At 50.1% G+C, this 17813-nt stretch overlaps 1 protein-coding gene across 1 annotated transcript; it reads right to left on the bottom strand.

Annotated features, from left to right (window-relative positions):
• Positions 1–1883: 1883 nt before the first annotated feature.
• On the bottom strand, positions 1884–17697 carry Tmprss5 (transmembrane serine protease 5). Its single transcript, XM_006979743.4, has 14 exons — positions 17580–17697; positions 16339–16463; positions 15606–15708; positions 15198–15296; positions 14589–14711; positions 12611–12746; positions 12296–12409; positions 10230–10273; positions 9389–9551; positions 7402–7580; positions 5810–5908; positions 5229–5371; positions 4786–4938; positions 1884–3184 (listed from the first exon to the last, which is right to left on the bottom strand). The coding sequence occupies exons 3-14, from the start codon at positions 15679–15681 to the stop codon at positions 3176–3178; spliced, it is 1338 nt and encodes a 445-aa protein (XP_006979805.4). The 5' UTR covers positions 15682–15708; positions 16339–16463; positions 17580–17697; the 3' UTR covers positions 1884–3175.
• Between the last annotated feature and the right edge of the window lie 116 nt (positions 17698–17813).

The following is a 17813-nucleotide window of genomic DNA, read 5'->3' as shown; positions in this document are numbered from 1 at the left end:
GCACTTGGAGCCCACTGGATAGGCCAGGCTGGTTTATCAGCTAGCCCCAGGAAGCCAGTCTCTACCTCCCAGCATAGCATGAGCCTCCTCACTCAGCTTTGCGTGTGGGTGGTAGAGATTAAACTAGGGTCCTCATGGTTGCATGCCAAGCATTTACCAACATCAGGCATCTCAGAAATACCTGTAACTCCAGCTCCAAGGGATCCAATCAATGTCCTCTTCTGGTATCTGTGGGCGCATGCGCATACACACACACACACACACACACACACACACACACACACACACACACACAATCATCATCATCATTGTCATCATAAGTCTTTTAAAAGTACATTTATTGACACGTGCCATAGTGTACATGTGGAGGCTAGAGAATGGGCAATTCGGGGACATCAGTTCTCTCCTTCCATCATATGGCTTCCATGGATCAAACTCAGGCCATAAGGCTTAGTCTTAAGCGCCCTTTCTTGTGATCCATCTTGCTGGCCCCCGGGGTCTTCCAGGTTGTTGTATGTAAGCAAGTGACTAGACCAGGTGATCTGATAAAATACCTTCCATTTCAATACTTCTGTGTAGTATTCAATCATTTCATAAGGATGTAGGTTGATAGTAACAAAAGAACCAAGTAAATGCCATAACAGGCTGTCAGTCTTCTCTCAGAGATCAAGCCTCAATTTCAGTTTTCTGAGACTTGAGCAAGCAGTTTCTGGGAGGGCCCTGAACAAAAGACATAGTCCTTGCAGTAGCTCCCTTTCTGCATGTACTCTGACTGCTCAAGGTTCAGCCAGTTGTTTACTGTCTGGGACCCCTAACCAACTTGCATGGATCAATGTGAATGTGCTAAGAAGCCAGCCAGCCTCTATGGCAGTTCAAGGACAAAGCCTGGCACTTGTTGAGGCCTGCCCCAAAATGATAATTCTAAGCCCCGACCAATAAATTCAAAGGTTACACACCCTTACCCAATCATGTGATGCAAAGGCTTGATCACCCTGCTTGCAGTTTTTCCCTTTAAAACCCCTCACCCTGAGAGCTCAGGACCGTCCTCCTCCACCCACTGTGTTGAATGTTGGGCAGAGACCAAGCCTGGGCTTGCTTGTTATCAATAAACCCCTTTGTGTTTTGCATTGGATTTTGGCTCTGTGGTGGTCTTGCTCGGGGGGGGGGGGGGGGGGGGGGGGGGGGGCCGGGGGGGTGTCTCACAATGTGGCCACAACAGTAAAAGGACCCAAATTTCACATCCTACTTCTCTAGTGCTTAGGAACTAGGCATTCTTACAGGAGCCACAAAATCTGAGCTAGCCTGCTTCTCTGCAGAATCAGGTGGATAAAATAATATCTTTACCACATGGATGCTGTGAGATCCCACACATCAGTAGGCTTTCTAAACTGCCAAGTACAGTTCACACGTCATTGATAATTGGAAGGCCATGGGGGCTATAATAATAATGATAAGCATTTAACCAAATGTTTGTGGCTGTCATAGGAAATATGAAAATGATCATAGCTTGTGGATTTGCTTTTAACTTCTCCCTTTCCAGAGGGACCTGCTGCCTCCTCACTGCCTCCTTAGAGGAGGAGCCAAGTAGAAAATGCTGGGCTTAGGCTGGAGGCACTTTGCCACCCACCAGAAGTCTCTTTGCATTGCCAGTGTGAGAGTTGACTCTCAGCAACGTTTTTCTACAGGTAATGAAGCCAAGAGTAAATTGAAGTCTTAGTGTTTTCAGGGCACTGCATAAGAAACCAAGACAGACCCTCCAGGAAGAATAATCACTTGGCTAAACCCTCAACAAATATGCTGATAGACTCACAAAGTTCTTGTTATTGCTCCATGCTAATTGCATTTCCTTGGGTAAGCACCATAAAAAATTCATTGAGGTTTTTGGAAACAAGATAGCCATTGCGTTTTAATTGCTAGAGACCAGAGAGAGTAGGGGAGAGGCTTCCCTGGAAAGAAATCTCCCCAAGCTAAAAGGTTCAGTCCCCCCCCCCCTAAAAAGAGCTGAGGGGGAAAAGCTGAACCCTGTGGGGAGTCCAGCCTTCCCTAGAAGCACTGACTTCAGTGGTACTCAAAGTCTTAGAGCACCTGGCTGCAGATGGTGACCTACAGGTTTAACTAACTTAAATAATTTAATAACTAGGGACCTGCCGGAATTCTGGAGTTGATGATTTGGAGTCAGTATGTAACTTTCAAGAAGCACATATAGGAAGAAAACTGTATTTCTCTTCAGTACTGTGTGTGACAGTATGATGGCTAGTCATCACTGCCAAGTGTGCCGGATTTGGAATTGCCTGGGAGACACAGCTCTAAGCATGTCGGTGAGGGAGGGAGCTTCCAGACAGGAGTAACTGAGACCTGCCCTGAACGTGAGTGGCATTTCGCCACAGGCTGAGGTCCAAGACAAAACAACGTCATCTCCCCCTGCTTCCAGACACTGCGGGACCAGCTGCCTCACACTCCTCAGCACAGCGGACTGCATCTTTTGTCTCAGAGCCCAGATAAATTCCTCTGGTCATGTGTTCTGTCACAGCAGTGGCAAAAGGAGACAAACACAAAGAGGGGAGGGGGACTTGACCAAGATTATACACACTTTCCATTTAATAACAAATCTCTTTCGATCAGTTCCCAGAACTGTCATTTGAAAAATGGCATCCTAGCCCAGCTCCATCTCTCTTGCATTATAGACTCCTGCCTCATGCAGGGCTACTAGAGTTAGCTCAGAACAGGACCAGTGGGGTAGGGGGAGGATCCTGACTTCCTTGTCTTTACCTGACCTTGTCCAACCTTGACCTCATCTGTCTGGGAACCCTGGAGATAGGGTGTTCTCTAGAGCTGGACTTAGCCCTCCTGAGGCTCCAGGAGAAAGCAGCAGCCTCGGGGCACCTCCAGCATCCTCCCGATAGATGCACATGGAATCCAGGGAGGGCAGAAGAAGTCTCCCAGATGCTTCCAGAAGCTTCTTCTGTGGCTTCTTCTCTTACCCCTTCCTCTCCCCATCATTCCCAATCCAGCTCCAGCCTCTTTCCTGCTGTGGAGGCTCTCCAGTGAGAAAGAGGAACTGGAAATCAGAGCCTTAGGAGAGAGGTCCAGTGACCCAGCTGCTGGCCCTCCAACTGGGATGATCCATGGGAGATCCACAGTTCTGCATCTGAGGCTGCAGCTGCTTCTCCTGTAGCTAGCGGACCTGCCAGGGAGCCAAGAGACAAAGGCTTCTGTGTAATAAGATTGAGGAAAACAACAACATCTAGAGCAAGGAGTCCGAGTGGCTCTACCTCATGCCAGCCAGGTGACATTTTTACCTTGAGACAAGAGCTCATGTACCCCAGACTGGTCTTGAACTCTAGCTAAAGATAACATTAAGCTTCTAATCTTCCTGTCTCCATCTCCTAAGTGTTCAGATTATACATATGTACCACAATTCCCAGTTTATGAAATGCTGGGGCTCAAACCCAGGACCTCTTGAATGCCAGTCAAGCCTTCTCCCAGTTGAGCTACATCCCCAGCCTCCCTCAAGAGACCTTATATTAGCACATCACATTCAGAAGGTAGACTTCTGTCAACCAAATGAACCTACACATATCTGCTGCTCTAGGTTTTTAAAATACAATTTGAATATGGATGCCTACCCCCTAAGCTCTAGAGCAGTGGTTCTCAACCTTCCTAATGCTGAGACCCTTTAATACGGTTCCTCGTGTTGTGGTGACCCCCCCCCCAACCATGAAATCATTTTTGTTGCTACTTCTGTAATTTTGCTACTGTTGTGAATCATAATGTAAACATCCGAAATGCAAGATATCTGATATGGGACCCCAAAGGGGCTGCAACCCACCAGTTGAGAACTGCTGCTGTAGAGTGTGCCGAGGGCTCTTCACTCAACCTTGGGGAAAGATGCTGTCCACTACCACAGCTCGTGAGAGACTACTTAACACAAATACCCTGCTTTTTAAATCTTTTGGGGGGGTGGGGTGGGGGTTGGGGGTGAGATTGGGTGTACATCTGGAAGACACCTCGGGTGTCAGTCTTCACCATCCACACAGTCTAATGCTAGCTGCTGACTACATCAGGTTCTGCCTCTCTTGCTGTAGGAGACAGATACATTCTGCATCCTCCTAACACACACACACACACACACACACACACACACACACACACACACACACACGAGTTTACGTGAGTTCTGGAGATATGGACTCCTCACACTCACATGACGAGCACTTTGCCAACCTTGCCATCTGCCCAGCCAAACACTATGCTTCGACATGAACTGTCCCCCTCAGTCCTCTCTCTAGACAGATTCACCCAAGGGTCGTGCAAGAATTTAGCTGTCCAATGCTGAATTCTCTCTGGAGAGTGTGAACACAGCCACTAACTAGTAACTGTTTTCCAGGCCAGCGTGAACCATGCTGGAATAGATAGATGATAGACCACACTGTGCTTACTCACTCTAAGCCAGCCAGGCACAGCACAAGTTCTACCTCTTTTAATCACCATCAAAGAGTAAGACACAGCCAGGATGGTTATGACCAGAAAGTGTGGGCTTACTAAGGGTAGGAACTTGCCAAATGTCACCCCCAAAAGGCAGATCTAGGTTACAGACTCAGTCTACCCTTTCCCAGCTAATGCTTAAATTTCTAGAAACCCGGGGGGTTCCTGTCATAAGTGTCCTTTCTTTCTCCTCCCACTCTGGCAAACACTCCCTAGTCCCCTTTCCAACCCTCAGAAGGTCCTCAGTGTCCTGGGGCAGGTCCTTCAGAAGCTCGGGCTGCTCTTCTGCCCCACACTCACCTGCACAGTGTCATGGATCCAGTCCAGGAACTCTGCTACCTTGGCATAGACGCCTGGGTGATTGGGCTCCGCACAGCCACGGCCCCAGCTGACCACCCCTACGAGGTGCCACATGTCACCACTGGGACACACTAGGGGTCCCCCGCTGTCCCCCTGAGGAATCCAGATATGAAGACACAAAGAAAACAACCATCAAACCCATCTGGTGAAGCAACAGCCGTCTACCATGGGGAATGGGCTCTCCTGGTGGAGAGGGAGACTCTTGCTTCCTGGTGTCATACCTGCTGGCCTCACCTTCCACACACCCTTAGTATAAACTCCCTAGAGAGCCTGGCTTCCCCAGCCCATGTGCACTAACCAGGGGACCAAGCCGATGCAAGTCCCCTGCTCCCACCTTCCACCACCGGCGGGTCCCCTGCTCCTCCCTCCTCTATCAGCCACACCTGACATGCATCTGCCCGCCCGTCCAGGTAGCCGGCACACAGCATGCGGTGTGTGAGTGCCCCGCTGTACATGCATGAACTGTTGCAGAGGTGGGTGCTGAGCAGGGGTACCATTGTGTCCTGCAGCGTGTCTGAACTATGAGCTGTAGGAGACAAAGAGAAAAGCTGCAGGGTACCGAACCGGGCCAAGAAGGCAGGGCATCAAGATAGAGAAGAAGTCCTGAGGACACAGACTCAAAGAAGGAAGCTTGGGCAGAGCTATGGACCTGGGCCAGAGGACAAGAGTCTGCCAGATGCCCAGCTGGGAATGAGGAGAGGAAGAGTCAGACACAGTATACCAAATGCTGAGGTCATGGTGCTCCTGGGACCAAGAGCAGGGGAGTGATGGGGCCTGGGTTTAGGAGAAATGTTCAGTGGTTGTTCTCCATAGGAATACTCAGGCAGGAGAGACTGAATACCCATGAGTCACCAAGGAGGAAAAGAGTGCCCTTGTCAGGTAACCAGAGGAAGGGGAAGGGGGCCAGTTTGGAGAACACCTCTCCCTCCCCATTTTATACTGAGGGCCCTGGGAGCTCACTCACTGTGGCTGGGGTCGGTGTGGCCCCAGCCAGACACCCAGCACTGAGACCCTCTTGGAAAGTGTTGCTCCTTGGCTGGCAAGCACACAGCGCCCACAGTGTCTGTGGAGAGGCACATAGTTCTGGTCCTGGCTCGGGCTGGCCTTCTCTCCTGAAGAGCCTGGATGAAGATCCTTCTCATCCCCTTTTCAACAGCCCTGGGACCTGGCATCTACCACCAAGATTACTAGACAAATAAACAGGTTGAGCAATGTCCCACCTTGGGGGTGAAGGTGTGGCGCCCCTAGAAGTGAGCAGTATATTTGCTGCCCTGCCCAACCTGGGGGCTAGCGGGAGAATGGAAATACTTCTGGCACTGGATGCCAAATTCTAACGAGACCCATTTATCCTTTTCTCCAGAGTATCTGGTCCTTCTTGGGACTGTATTTCCAGAAGTGTGTGACATATTCTATGAGTGGAACCAAATACGTATTTAAGTAGTACCTTGACATTCCACAACATAGACACACTTCCCTCCAACTGCATCAAGGAGAAGGCCTCCAGTTGGTGCTGGTCCACACCCCTCATAGCGCTGTCAATCTCCCATCCAACCAGAAGAAGCAGGCCCAGGCTCTGCAACTTCTGCAGAAGACTCTAGCAACCTAGAATTTTAGTACTGTTTTGTTTTCAAATTACAGATCTGTGAATACATGAGTTTGTGCACATGGAACTATAAGTGCATGCATGTGTGCATGTTTCTAAAGATTCATGTGCTTTTTGAGAAGGTGTGTGTGAGCATGCAAGGAGGTAGTTGGTGGGACAGCTTCAGTCCAGGCAGGAACCACAGCAGGAGGAACCCTGGTCCTGGAATTAAGACATCTTCTTGTAACCTATTTTGCCCTTCTCTAAACTTCAGGGTTCTTGTCTGTATATACTTCCTTCATCATACCTGTTAGGAGGGTTGAGAGGGAAAAAATATTTAAATAAATAAGAAATCACTTTTCCTATCATGTATAACAAAGTGTCTGAACCTGGGTCCAGCCTGGGAAAAAGAGAGAAGCCAGCTATTGGTGGAGAAGGCACAAGAGAAGTTCTCCTTGGGACCTGAAAGTAAATTCTATCTATTCAGCACCACTATTAAAAGGGCTTCAATCTTTGATCTCCAAAGAGCCTTGTAAGTGTTAGTGCAATTTAGTCTCAGAAGAATGTACACACCCTGTGATGCCACATGAACTGAAGGGCTTAATATTTGCCTAAACCTAACCCTAACACCTAACCCCTAACCCCTAACCCTAACCCTAATCCCTAATCACTAACCCTAACCCTAACCCTAACCCTAATCCCTAACCCTAACCCTAACCCTAACCCTAACCCTAATCCCTAACCCTAACCCTAACCCTAACCCTAATCCCTAACCCTAACCCTAACCCTAATCCCTAACCCTAACCCTAACCCTAATCCCTAACCCTAAACCTAACCCTAAACCTAACCCTAACCCTAACCCTAACCCTAACACTACAGGAAGCCTCGGGAATCAGCTCACCCCTCCTCCCACAGGTCTCTGTTCCTTGGTCACCACTGCACCCAGCCTGCTCATTCCAAAGCCAGAGTCTCACCTGAGAAGTTGAGTGGAGTCCGGAGCCGCAGGAGGGCGACATCGTAGTCATGATTCTGGGCGCTGTACAAAGGGTGGGGAATGATCTTCTCCACCATAGTCCCCTGGTGGTGTCGGACAGCACTGTGGCTGACCAACCCTGCATGAACCCGCCAGCTGGACAGGCGGGACAGTCTGAAACTGCACACAGAGACCTACTGAGCCCAAGGAGGAAGGGGCAGGAGGATTAACATAAGTAAGGCCGTGGGGAGAGGGAACTCTTGAGGGAAACCTTTAGTGGCCACTGTCATAAACCTGTGAGCTCCAGGGACCCAAAAACCATGCCTCTTAATACTTTCCCCAGCAGCTGGCAAGACACTGGGCTGGAAGATAGTGCAGTCAGCAAAGTGCTTTCTCCAGGCAAGCATGAGGATCTGAGTTCAGATCCCCAACACTCACATAAAAAGCCAGGCATCATGCGATATGTCTATAATCTAACAGGCAGAGACAGGCAGATCCCTGGAGCTTGCTGGCTTACCCACATACCCATACACAGACACATAATTAAAAATAAAAGAAATCTTAAAGTGTATAAGGTAGAAAGCAAGTGAGGAAATCACTTGACATTAATCTGTAGCCTCCACATGTCCATGCCATACACACCCATGAGTACACAACACACACACACACAGACACACATACACACACACAGACACACACACACACACACACACACACACACACACACACACACACACACACACACACAGATTGGTCATCTGCATCCACCACTCTCTCCTGTACAATTTCCATCACACCTATAGCAGGTGTGAAAGACCATTTACGACACCAAGACTTCCCTCAGTCCTCTCTCTCCACTTACGTGAAATTCTGAGGAGCACTCATCCCTCCACCAGCCCGTGTCCTCACTGTAAAGTGGAGATCAGCTTGTCTGCCCTACCTACTGCCAAAATCTCACTTATCATCCATCTACCTCCACCTCCACAGAACCGATATTGAGTGCCTATCATTCAAGAGACTACCGTAGCCCTGAAGATGTGGTGACAAAGAAATCCAGAAAGGGATTCAGTGGTAAATAAGACTGATCGTCTCTGCCCCAGAACAGCTTCCGGTCTAGAGGGGAGGAGGACGTTCAACATGCCAGCACACAGACAATGAAGCACAGAATGCTATGGATGCAAAATGGAAGGGAACTGGGGAGATGGTTCAGCAAGAAAGGTGTTTGCTTTGGAAGCATGAGTACCTGAGTTCAAATCCCCAGAACCCATTTAAAAGCTGAGTGAGCATGGCATCCCGCTGGAAATCCCAGCACAGAAGATGGAGACAAATCCCCAGAGCATGGCAGCTAACGAGACTAGCCAAGTGTGCAAGTTCTGGGTTCAGCAAGAGGTGAGAGACACTGCCTCAATATAGAGAAGTAGAGAGCAGTTGAAGAAAATACTGATATCACCCAATGTCGGCCTCAGGCCCACATACGAGCATGCACGCACACACACGTACACACATGTGCATACACACACACACACACACGTGCATATACTCACGCACACAATGCATTCACACGCACACACACATGCATACATACACGCACACACACGTGCATACACACACGCACGTGCACACACACATGCACATACACACACGTGCATATACTCATGCACACAATGCACTCACACGCACACGCACATGCATACACATACACACACACACACACGCACGTGTACGCACACACACACATGCACATACACACACGCACATGTGCATATACAAGGGAACTTGCATATACACACAGAGAAGGGGGGATACAAAGAACCAGTCTTTGTGTTATTACTGCTCTTCATGCAGAACTGAACTTGACACCAAACAAGGACATCCCCCTTGCTTCCTTAGAGACAGACAGCTGGACACAGACATTCTACTCAGGACATACCAAGAGACAAATAGAAAAGGTGACTGCAACTCACCTCCTGCCCACCCCCAAGACTTACCTGTACATGCAGTGGGCAGCAGTCACCACCCAGTGGGGTGCCAGCACAGAGCCCCCGCACGTGTGCCGGGAGCCAAGCATCACACTCACTTGCCACGGCCAGCGCCCAGAAGCCACAGCTTGACCGCCAACTATTCGAGAAGCCAGAGGCCTTGCCCCACACTCTGCCAACAGAAAAGGGTAGGCTAGAAAGAGGCAGCGCTGGGTGCAGAGGGCCTGTGCCGACAGCTCTCACGTGTCGTTCCTGATTCTAAGTAGGGGGACAGGAAGATGAGGGTATTGATGACGTCAGCCCATGCACCTGCTGAGGGCAGGGACCAGGTCTGTGGGGTCTATGGCGCTCTACTGCCCATTCCGCTGGACAAGTCAACGTGCCCAGGGTGATGGGTATGAAAAGGGACTAATAGACAGACGGACAGGCATGGGAAGGAGGATAAGGAACAATGTAAGCTGTTTATCATCTGACTCTAATTCACTACCCAGTCTCTTGAAGCTGCTGGGAGAGCTGGTACATTTACAGCCAGCAGTAATTCCACCTACGGGGCCCTTCAGAAGGAAGGGCAGGGTGGCAGGAGTGAAGTAGAGAAACCATCAGCCCACCACAGCGGCTGGTGGGACACATGACAGAGACTTAAAAGGACTCTTCCATCTGGGCAGGCCGTATCTGCAAGGAGCCCAGCAGAAAGATAGGCAGGTAGGTAGCCAAGGACACCCCAACACAGCTCACAGGCACACACATAGAAACCTGAGCAGACCCCTTCATACAGCCGGTCCATACTCAGGAGAACTGCAAGGCTCCCTTCCTCCCACTGCCAACTTCCTGGACACAGGATATGACTCACCGGAACATTTGAGAGAAACAATTCGGCCAGAAGGGCAGTTAGAGCTGCAAGACAGGAGAGTCCCTCAGAAGCTAGGCAGGGCCACCCAAAGGCCACGTACACCCAAGGGTGTGGAGAGTGGTCAGGGGCTTCTCCACAGTTTTGTTTGGTTTTCTTGAGATAGTGTATCATGTGCCCCAGGCTAGACCCAAACTCACTCTGCAGCCAAGGACGACTGTGTACATGATGTTCTTGCCACTTCCCGAGAACTAGGATTTCAGGTATGCACTGCCACGCCCAGCCTGTCTCCACAGTTCTGAAGGCCATGCTGTAGTCCTAACCTTAAGATGCTATCATTTTCACCATTTTCTCTCCACCCCTCACAAACACCCGGGCCCCTCCCATGACAGCAGCCTGCCCATTCTGCCCCAGCAACCAGAGGGAAACAGAGGGAAAGCCTTCACAGTCCTGGAAGATCTGTTTGGACAAGGTCCACATTTACAACAGAGACTTGACAGATGAGAACGCCCAGCTGTTTCCACGTGCTCTGAGTAAACAGGTGCTCAGCAGGTAAATGAATGGCCGCGGCATGAATGAGTGAATAGGGCCTTACACCCAGGCCTCTTCCAGGCCCAGCCTCTTCTCTGTCCCAGGCCCTTTAGCTAGGGCCTGCAGAGTCCTGCTCTATCTAGTTCTCGTGTCCCCTCTTCCCCCTTAGCATAGCCTCAACTCCCTTTAGACCCAACATTCTTGTCGCTCCTTCTCATCTCTTCCTTTCAGCAGCCCATCCCTGGTCTACTTGGTTTCTCTTTTCCTAAGCCTGCAGCCCTTCTGCCCTCCTGGAGGACCTGGGAATCTCACTGAGGGAAAGGGACAGCTGGGGTCACTCTGTCTTTCATGCATTCCTGAGAATGGATCTGGGGCTTGGAAGAATGGTTCAGATGAGTAGGCCACGACGGCTTCGGAGCAGGGATGAGGCCGCTGTCTGCATCTAACCCCGCGGCTTCGGGCAGTCTGAAGGACCCCAGGCTGGGCAACAACCTCTCAGCTTGTGCTGTCCAGAGTATGGTGAGAGGTCCATTTCGAGTCCCTTTCTTTTGGACACTATTCGATTTTCTCCTGAGATACCAGAATTATCCAAGCAAAGCTCAGCCACACGGGTCCCTTGACTTGGAGTCATGAGCCTGGCTGGTCCCAAATGTGTGTTGGCTGTTTATTGGTCACATTGCCCTGAATAAGACTGTTTAACCTCACCGAGCCTCAGTCTCTCTACCTGTAAAAGTGAATTATGGTTTGAACACAAAGTAGCCCCCCAAAAACTCATAGGCAGGGTACCTGGTCCTCGTCCCATGGCACTATTTTTAGAAGTTCTGGACTTTAAGCAGTAGAAGCTAGCTGGAGGAAGTAGTCACTGGATATATGACCTTAAGAGTTGTATCTTATTCTAAAGCTGGCCCCCTCCCTTTTCTGTCTATAAGAGGCAAACAGCCTCCTGTGCCCACTCCTTCACCATGACGTTCTATCCTAACACATGGGGCCAAGAAACCATTGGCTGAACCATCTACAACTGTGAAGCAAAGAGGTCTTTCTTCCTTTACATTGCCTTTCCCGTGTATCTGTTCACAGCAATGTAAAGTTAACACAGGGGGACTAGGAGGACCATTCTAAATCCTGTTCCAGTAACTAACAACCTTGGAGGGTTTTGTTCGTTGGTTTGGTTTTGAGACAGGTCTCCTGTATTCCAAGCTGACCTTAAACTCTGTATATAGTTGTGGATGACTTTGCTGCTCCTCCCACCTCTACACCTGCTTAAAACTCAAGCAACACCACCGCACAGCTCATATGATACTAGGGATTGAATCCAGGGCTTTGTGTGTGCGAGGCAAGTACTCTACGACATCTGAGCTACATACCCAGCCCATAGCCTTGCATGTCTTGTGTGAGATATATACTGTGTGGCAGAGCGTGTGACCTGAGTTTGTGGTGTATGGCTGGGAAACGGTCTTCTCTGGTCTCATGACACTGCCCAGGCCCCCAGCATCAGACTCTGAGGCCGCTCACCATTCACCTAACCCACAGAGCCCTACCTGGGCTGCCATGCTTCCTGTAGGAGGCCTCCCAGTCTAGCAGACAGCTGAGCAAACTCCTGGTATCTGGTGAGCTTGATGTCAGACAGATTCACTGCCTTGTGCTGAGTGAGCCTTGGCAGAGGAAGAGAAAACAGGGGGAGCCAGTTTCAAACTGTAGCGTGAATGAGGTCACGTGGTCAGAACTACACTGTGCACCAGCTGTGCCAGCACTGTGAATGAGCAAGACCATGATGGCGGCTTCTGCGATCCCCACTCCCCACTCCAGTCCCCTGCCCCCCACAGGCCATCCAGCCCTGCAAGTCTGGCTGTTACCTGAGGTGCCCGAGACTCTGGCAAATGCGCATCCCCAGGGCGGGGGTCCAGCCCTCGTGGCACACCAGGAGCCAGTGTGGCTGAGCCTTTACTTGCACTTCAAGCAGGAGATCCTCGCCATTTATTCTGAAAGATACTGAAGACACAGTGTGCAAACTTTGCTGCTGCCAGGGTGGGATGAGACAAGAGGAGCTGGGCACATAGATTACCCCGTCTCAGCTTCACCGCTCCCCTGGGTGTCTGGTCAGCACAAAACACAATATAATACATTTTATAGATGTTTTCTGTTCCGTGTTTTGACCGTGTGCTTTAGAAGGTGCTCTGAGGCCAGTGAGATTACTCAGCAGGTAAAGGCACTTGCCATCAAGCTTGACAACCTGGGCTGAATCCCCAGAACCCACGTGATAGAAAGAGAACCAACAGATTGTCCTATGACCACCACATTCATCCAGTGGCATGAGCACACACACATGAACTGTATAAATAGGGGTATTCTGTCACACTCTTTACCACAATTGCCCAACGCTAGGAGAAGGCAGTTAGTTACCACCCTCAGCAGAGGGAGTACCAAGGCACAGAGGTGAAAGCAATTTGCCCAAGATCATAGGGTCAACAAGGGATGGATCCAGGACATAAGCCAAGTCTTCTGAATTTAAATATTGTGATGGTGATAGTTAATATTTATCAACTGCTTTTTTGTCTGTGTTGTTACAAATGGAATTTTTCACATACACATTCATTCTCTCTTTCTCTCTCTCTCTCCCTCTCTGTCTGTCTCTCTCTCCTAGATTGAAACTCCAGTTCCTCGATGTAACTGTGTTTGGAGATAGAGCCTTGAAGAAGGTGATTAACATTAAACAAACGGCTTGTTCTGCCGTTTGGTTGGTATAGATAGGGCTTGCCTAGCATGCACATGGCCTGGGTTTGAGGTCTAGTGCTGCAAACTGGGGGTGGTGGAACCTGCTTGTAATCCCTACACTCTGGAGGTGGGGGCAGGAGGAGGCAATGTTCAAGCCCTCCTTGGTTAGAGGCTAGCTTGGAGACAGTAGATACTTAACTCAAAAAAAATTTTTTTTAATGAAATGAGCTCATGGGGTGCTGGTCCGGTAGGGTCAGCATCCTCATAGAAGATGCCAGCTCATTATTTCTTTCTTTTCCAGCAAACAGAAGACAGTGGGAAGATACTGTGGGGAGCCAGGAAGAGAGCCCTCACCAGGAACCAAGTTGACACCTCTTTGTAACTGGACCTCTAGCATCCAGACTGTGAGGGAATAAATGTGTATCTCTCCCCGACCTGTAGCGTTGTGTGATGGCAGGCCAGCTGACTAATACAGAGGTTCAGAACTAAGCTTCTTTGATATATTTGCATACTTTATTACAACCTCATGCAGCAAATACTTTTATTTCATTTCCATTGTATATAGAAAGAAATGGAAGCTCAAAGAAATCATGTACTGAAGGCCATGCATCTAGCAAAAAGTAAGAAAACCCAGCCTTGGTCTAACTAACTTCTCTAACTTTTTCTAGCCCCTCAGTCTTTGGGCAGCATTATACTGTGTGATTCCCTCCCCCCAACTCTTACCCAAAAGAAGGGATAGTGGGGACAGCCAACGGACAATACGGAATGATGTCCCCAGATGCCCAGGTGGCCCTATTGCTCACATACTAGCACCCTACACCAGCTCCCCTTCCCCTACACTACTAGCTCACACTACCCTAAATGACAAGCTTCCATCTCTTCTTCTGGCCTGACCTCCTAGTCACACCCCAGCTAAAGGTCAGGCCACTCCTCGGGGATGCATACAAATCCTAAATCTGAGATCAATGCTGCCAGATGGACCTTGTCACCACCCTCCTCCTGGTAGAAGAGACAGATAGGTAGTAACAGGCTGCTAGTCCTTCATTTTGGTCCCGAAGCTGTAAAGGGTCCTGAGCTGGGTGAAGGGCTCCTTCCTGTAGCCTTGAGGGGGTGACCCACCTGTTTTGGGAAGAGATGGGAGAAGCTCTTCCTCACTGCTGATTCCTGGGCAGTTCAGAGTCACCTCCTCCTCCTGCAAGGTCCCGGAGATGGGTGGAGAGGCAGCCGGCCATAGATACAGTACTTCAGGGAAGCACAGAGAGTCACAGAAATGTTGGGGATGGGGAGGAAAACCCCCAGAGGGGTTCAAGGTGCCTAGCCAGCCAGTACTGCCGTCGGGGTAGGCCTGCCTCCTAGAGAGTCCCTATCAGCCACATTGCCCTTAGACAGACCCCAATCAATCTGTAAGGGGGCACAGGACTGTACCGGACTATCCTGTGTTTCTGTTTGTCTGTCTATCTCACTAGGAACAATTTCTAGGGGGGAAAGAAACTGACTAAAACCATGGATCATCCACACAGTGACAGGGCTGTAGGACCAAGCTGTGCCCTCTGACACCTAAATCCCTCCCGTTTGGGGTAAGCCCTTCCCTGTCTTGCTGTTTACACAGCACAGATGAGGGTGGGGCTTGTTCATCTATAGACAGTGCCTGTTCAGCACCCGCGGTAGTCTCCTAGCTTCCCCCAGACCCCGTCCTCCTCTCTCCAGACAAAAGGACCCAGCACTGACCTAGGAGCCATGAGCCGACACCTGCTCCAGCCAGCAGCCCCAGGGCTCCCAGGACCGCACAGCCACGCTGCAGACAGCACCAGCCCTGGGACTCAGAGACTATGAAGAGAACAGAGAGTTGCCTGGGTGTCCTGCTTCTGCCAGCAAGCTTTAGGCAACCTCGAGGGACCAGTACATCATTCTAATGGGAGCCCGGCCCTGCCTCACGGGCTCAAAGGGGTAGAGGCAGGTTCTGATCTCTGAAGCCCAGCTCCCACTTGGTCCTGAAGTGGGGAAATAGAGCAAGTAGGGGATAAGAATACGATGTCCCTCATCCTCACGTTGACCCAAGAAGAGCATAAGGAGTAGAGAAAGATCATCCTTTGCTCACCCCATCCTGTCCCTCCCTAATGGCCCAGTGTGACCTACTGGGTTGTTGCTGGTCTCCCAACTCTGTTCTGGGTATCCCAGGTCTAGGATCCTCTTCTGTGTACCGAAACTCCATTGGGCCTTGGTCATCCAGTGTTGGACTCTGAAGAAATAGTTGTTGGAAATCCTGCAGCCCTACCTACACCATGACTGCCAAAGAAGGCCCAGCCCTCACCAAGTTCTAGTTTCTAATCTCAGTCCTGCCCCTGAGGCTAACTGTGAGTCTCTGTGCACCTTGGAGAATCCTATCCAAGCTTTTTCTGCTCTCCTGGAGCCCCTGACCCTGCTGACGTCACTCTCACATGACCGCGACAGCAAAGGAAAACTGGAATGTAGCGTTGCTCCACTCCAAAGCCCATGTTGTTCGTCAACCGTGCCCTATTCCTGCCTCCCATGAGCATCAAAAGGTCATCCCCTGAGGTCTGTCAACATCCCACTCTAGGCACCTTCATCCCTTTCCCTCTCGGAAAAAGAGAACACACACACACACACACACACACACACACACACACACACACACACACACACAATTCATTCCCCTAAAAGTATTTGGCCTAAGTACATAAGACACCAGAGGAGACACCATAAGGAATTCAGGGTAAATCAGCATGAATTGGAATTCCTCAAATCCTAAGTCTTGTCCCAAAGACAAGTCATAGCACATGTCAAATGACCACAAAGAGTCTGACTAAAGCGCCAACAACGTTCAAAAAATTAAGAGATGATTTCTCACCAACAAGATCAATGAAGCCTTCTGGGGGCGGGGAGGGGACAGTCTCTAAGGCAGTGTCCTCTTGGGTGAGTAGGACTGGAGCTGATGTGTTTCTATCAGGTATTGTGTGGTCCAGGCAAAGGACGCTGAGGAAGCAAAGACAGGGTGGTAAGAAAGCAGAGAGCAGAGTAACTCGCATGTGTACCAGAAGCTCTTGACCAAGAAGAGCGATGAAATAAGGTAATTGACAAGCACCGAACAGTTCATAACTAAGTCTACAGCCTACCCTGTGAACTTGGATAACTCAGACCATCACTCCAAACTTCCATTTTATCATTCATAAAATAAGAGTGATAAGTCCTACTTCCTAATGAGCAAATCCCTCCCCTAGTGCCCTCTAGCTGCAGCTGGTAAGGGGTGGGGCAAGCCCAAACCACAGGAAGGGCTTAGGTCACTGACCTGGCCATTATTCTCCTTGTTGCCTAGCCAGAGCAATCTTTCTAAGATGTAGTTGTGAGCATGGTGGTTTAAAGTGCCCCATAATCTTTGCAGCCTCGGCATCAGGGTAAGCCTTCACTCCATCGCTCCTGGGCTTTTATGATCTCACCTTCCCTCATCTCTCCATCCCACCAGAGGCAGGCCACACCTTTCCCAGGAGAAACATAGCTCACGGTGTGTATCCTAACACACATACTCCATCTGTGCTCAGAGAACCAAGGACAGCAGGCTTGGGAAAACCAAAGCAGAAGTAGAGGAGCAGCCATAGGCATGTGCGGTTCTTCTCTGGGGATGTAGTTCCTCTTGAGCGGATACTCCCTCCAGTCAGAAAGCCAGGGCCCATTTTAGAAAGAATTCCAAGGTGTGTCCAGCCTTTCCTCTGAAAGCTACGCTTCAAGGCCGGCCTCTGAACAGATCGCCTTACTCAGGCACTGACCTGCCTCAAAATGCACCTGCCCAAACTCACATGGTAGCCTGAAAACACAGGCCTTCAATGGGAAGAAACCCCTTTGGTGTGCTAAGTAGGAGGCAATTTAATGCTTTGCTCAGCATAGCCAAAGGCAAACGGCATCATCAGCCCAGAGTAGGGACCACAAGAGAAGAAAATGAAAGGCAGTCTCTGGAGAGATTGCTAGCTCCACAGCCCCTGCTAGGATGCCATCGCTGTACCAGAGCTGCCAGAGGAGGCTCTTCTGCCAGCCTAGCATCCCGGGGAGGAGGGTGTATGAGCAGGGATGGAGGAATGGCATGGGGCACAACCTTACCGTGTGACTCAGTTGCATTGATGTAAAGCTGTAAGGTCTGCTGGGCAGGGCGCGGCGCCTGTCCTCATGTCTGGATTGAGTCAACACCCTAGCCAGCATGGTTGGAGGATGATGTCTCCCTGGTTCACACATAGCCCCTCCCCTTGTCTCCCACCCCTACACACACAGACACGCGCCAGAGAGACAATGAACTATGCTCAGGTCTCATGAATAGGGCCCCTTGTTGTAGGGAAT

The sequence above is a fragment of the Peromyscus maniculatus genome, chromosome 7 (genome assembly GCF_049852395.1).
Source record: "Peromyscus maniculatus bairdii isolate BWxNUB_F1_BW_parent chromosome 7, HU_Pman_BW_mat_3.1, whole genome shotgun sequence".
NCBI classification, from domain to species: domain Eukaryota; kingdom Metazoa; phylum Chordata; class Mammalia; order Rodentia; family Cricetidae; genus Peromyscus; species Peromyscus maniculatus.
This window is presented reverse-complemented; position numbering and strand designations above follow the sequence as displayed.

Excerpts from the sequence above, each read along its gene's own strand:
- Tmprss5 (XM_006979743.4), bottom strand. The coding sequence starts at position 15,681 with ATGGAGTTTCGGTACACAGAAGAGGATCCTAGACCTGGGATACCCAGA. Across the intron at positions 15,297-15,605 it reads GGGAGACCAGCAACAACCCA|TCTCTGAGTCCCAGGGCTGG; the intron begins GTAGGTCACACT and ends TTCTCTTCATAG. Across the intron at positions 10,274-12,295 it reads CAGGAAGCATGGCAGCCCAG|CTCTAACTGCCCTTCTGGCC; the intron begins GTAGGGCTCTGT and ends CCTGTCTTGCAG.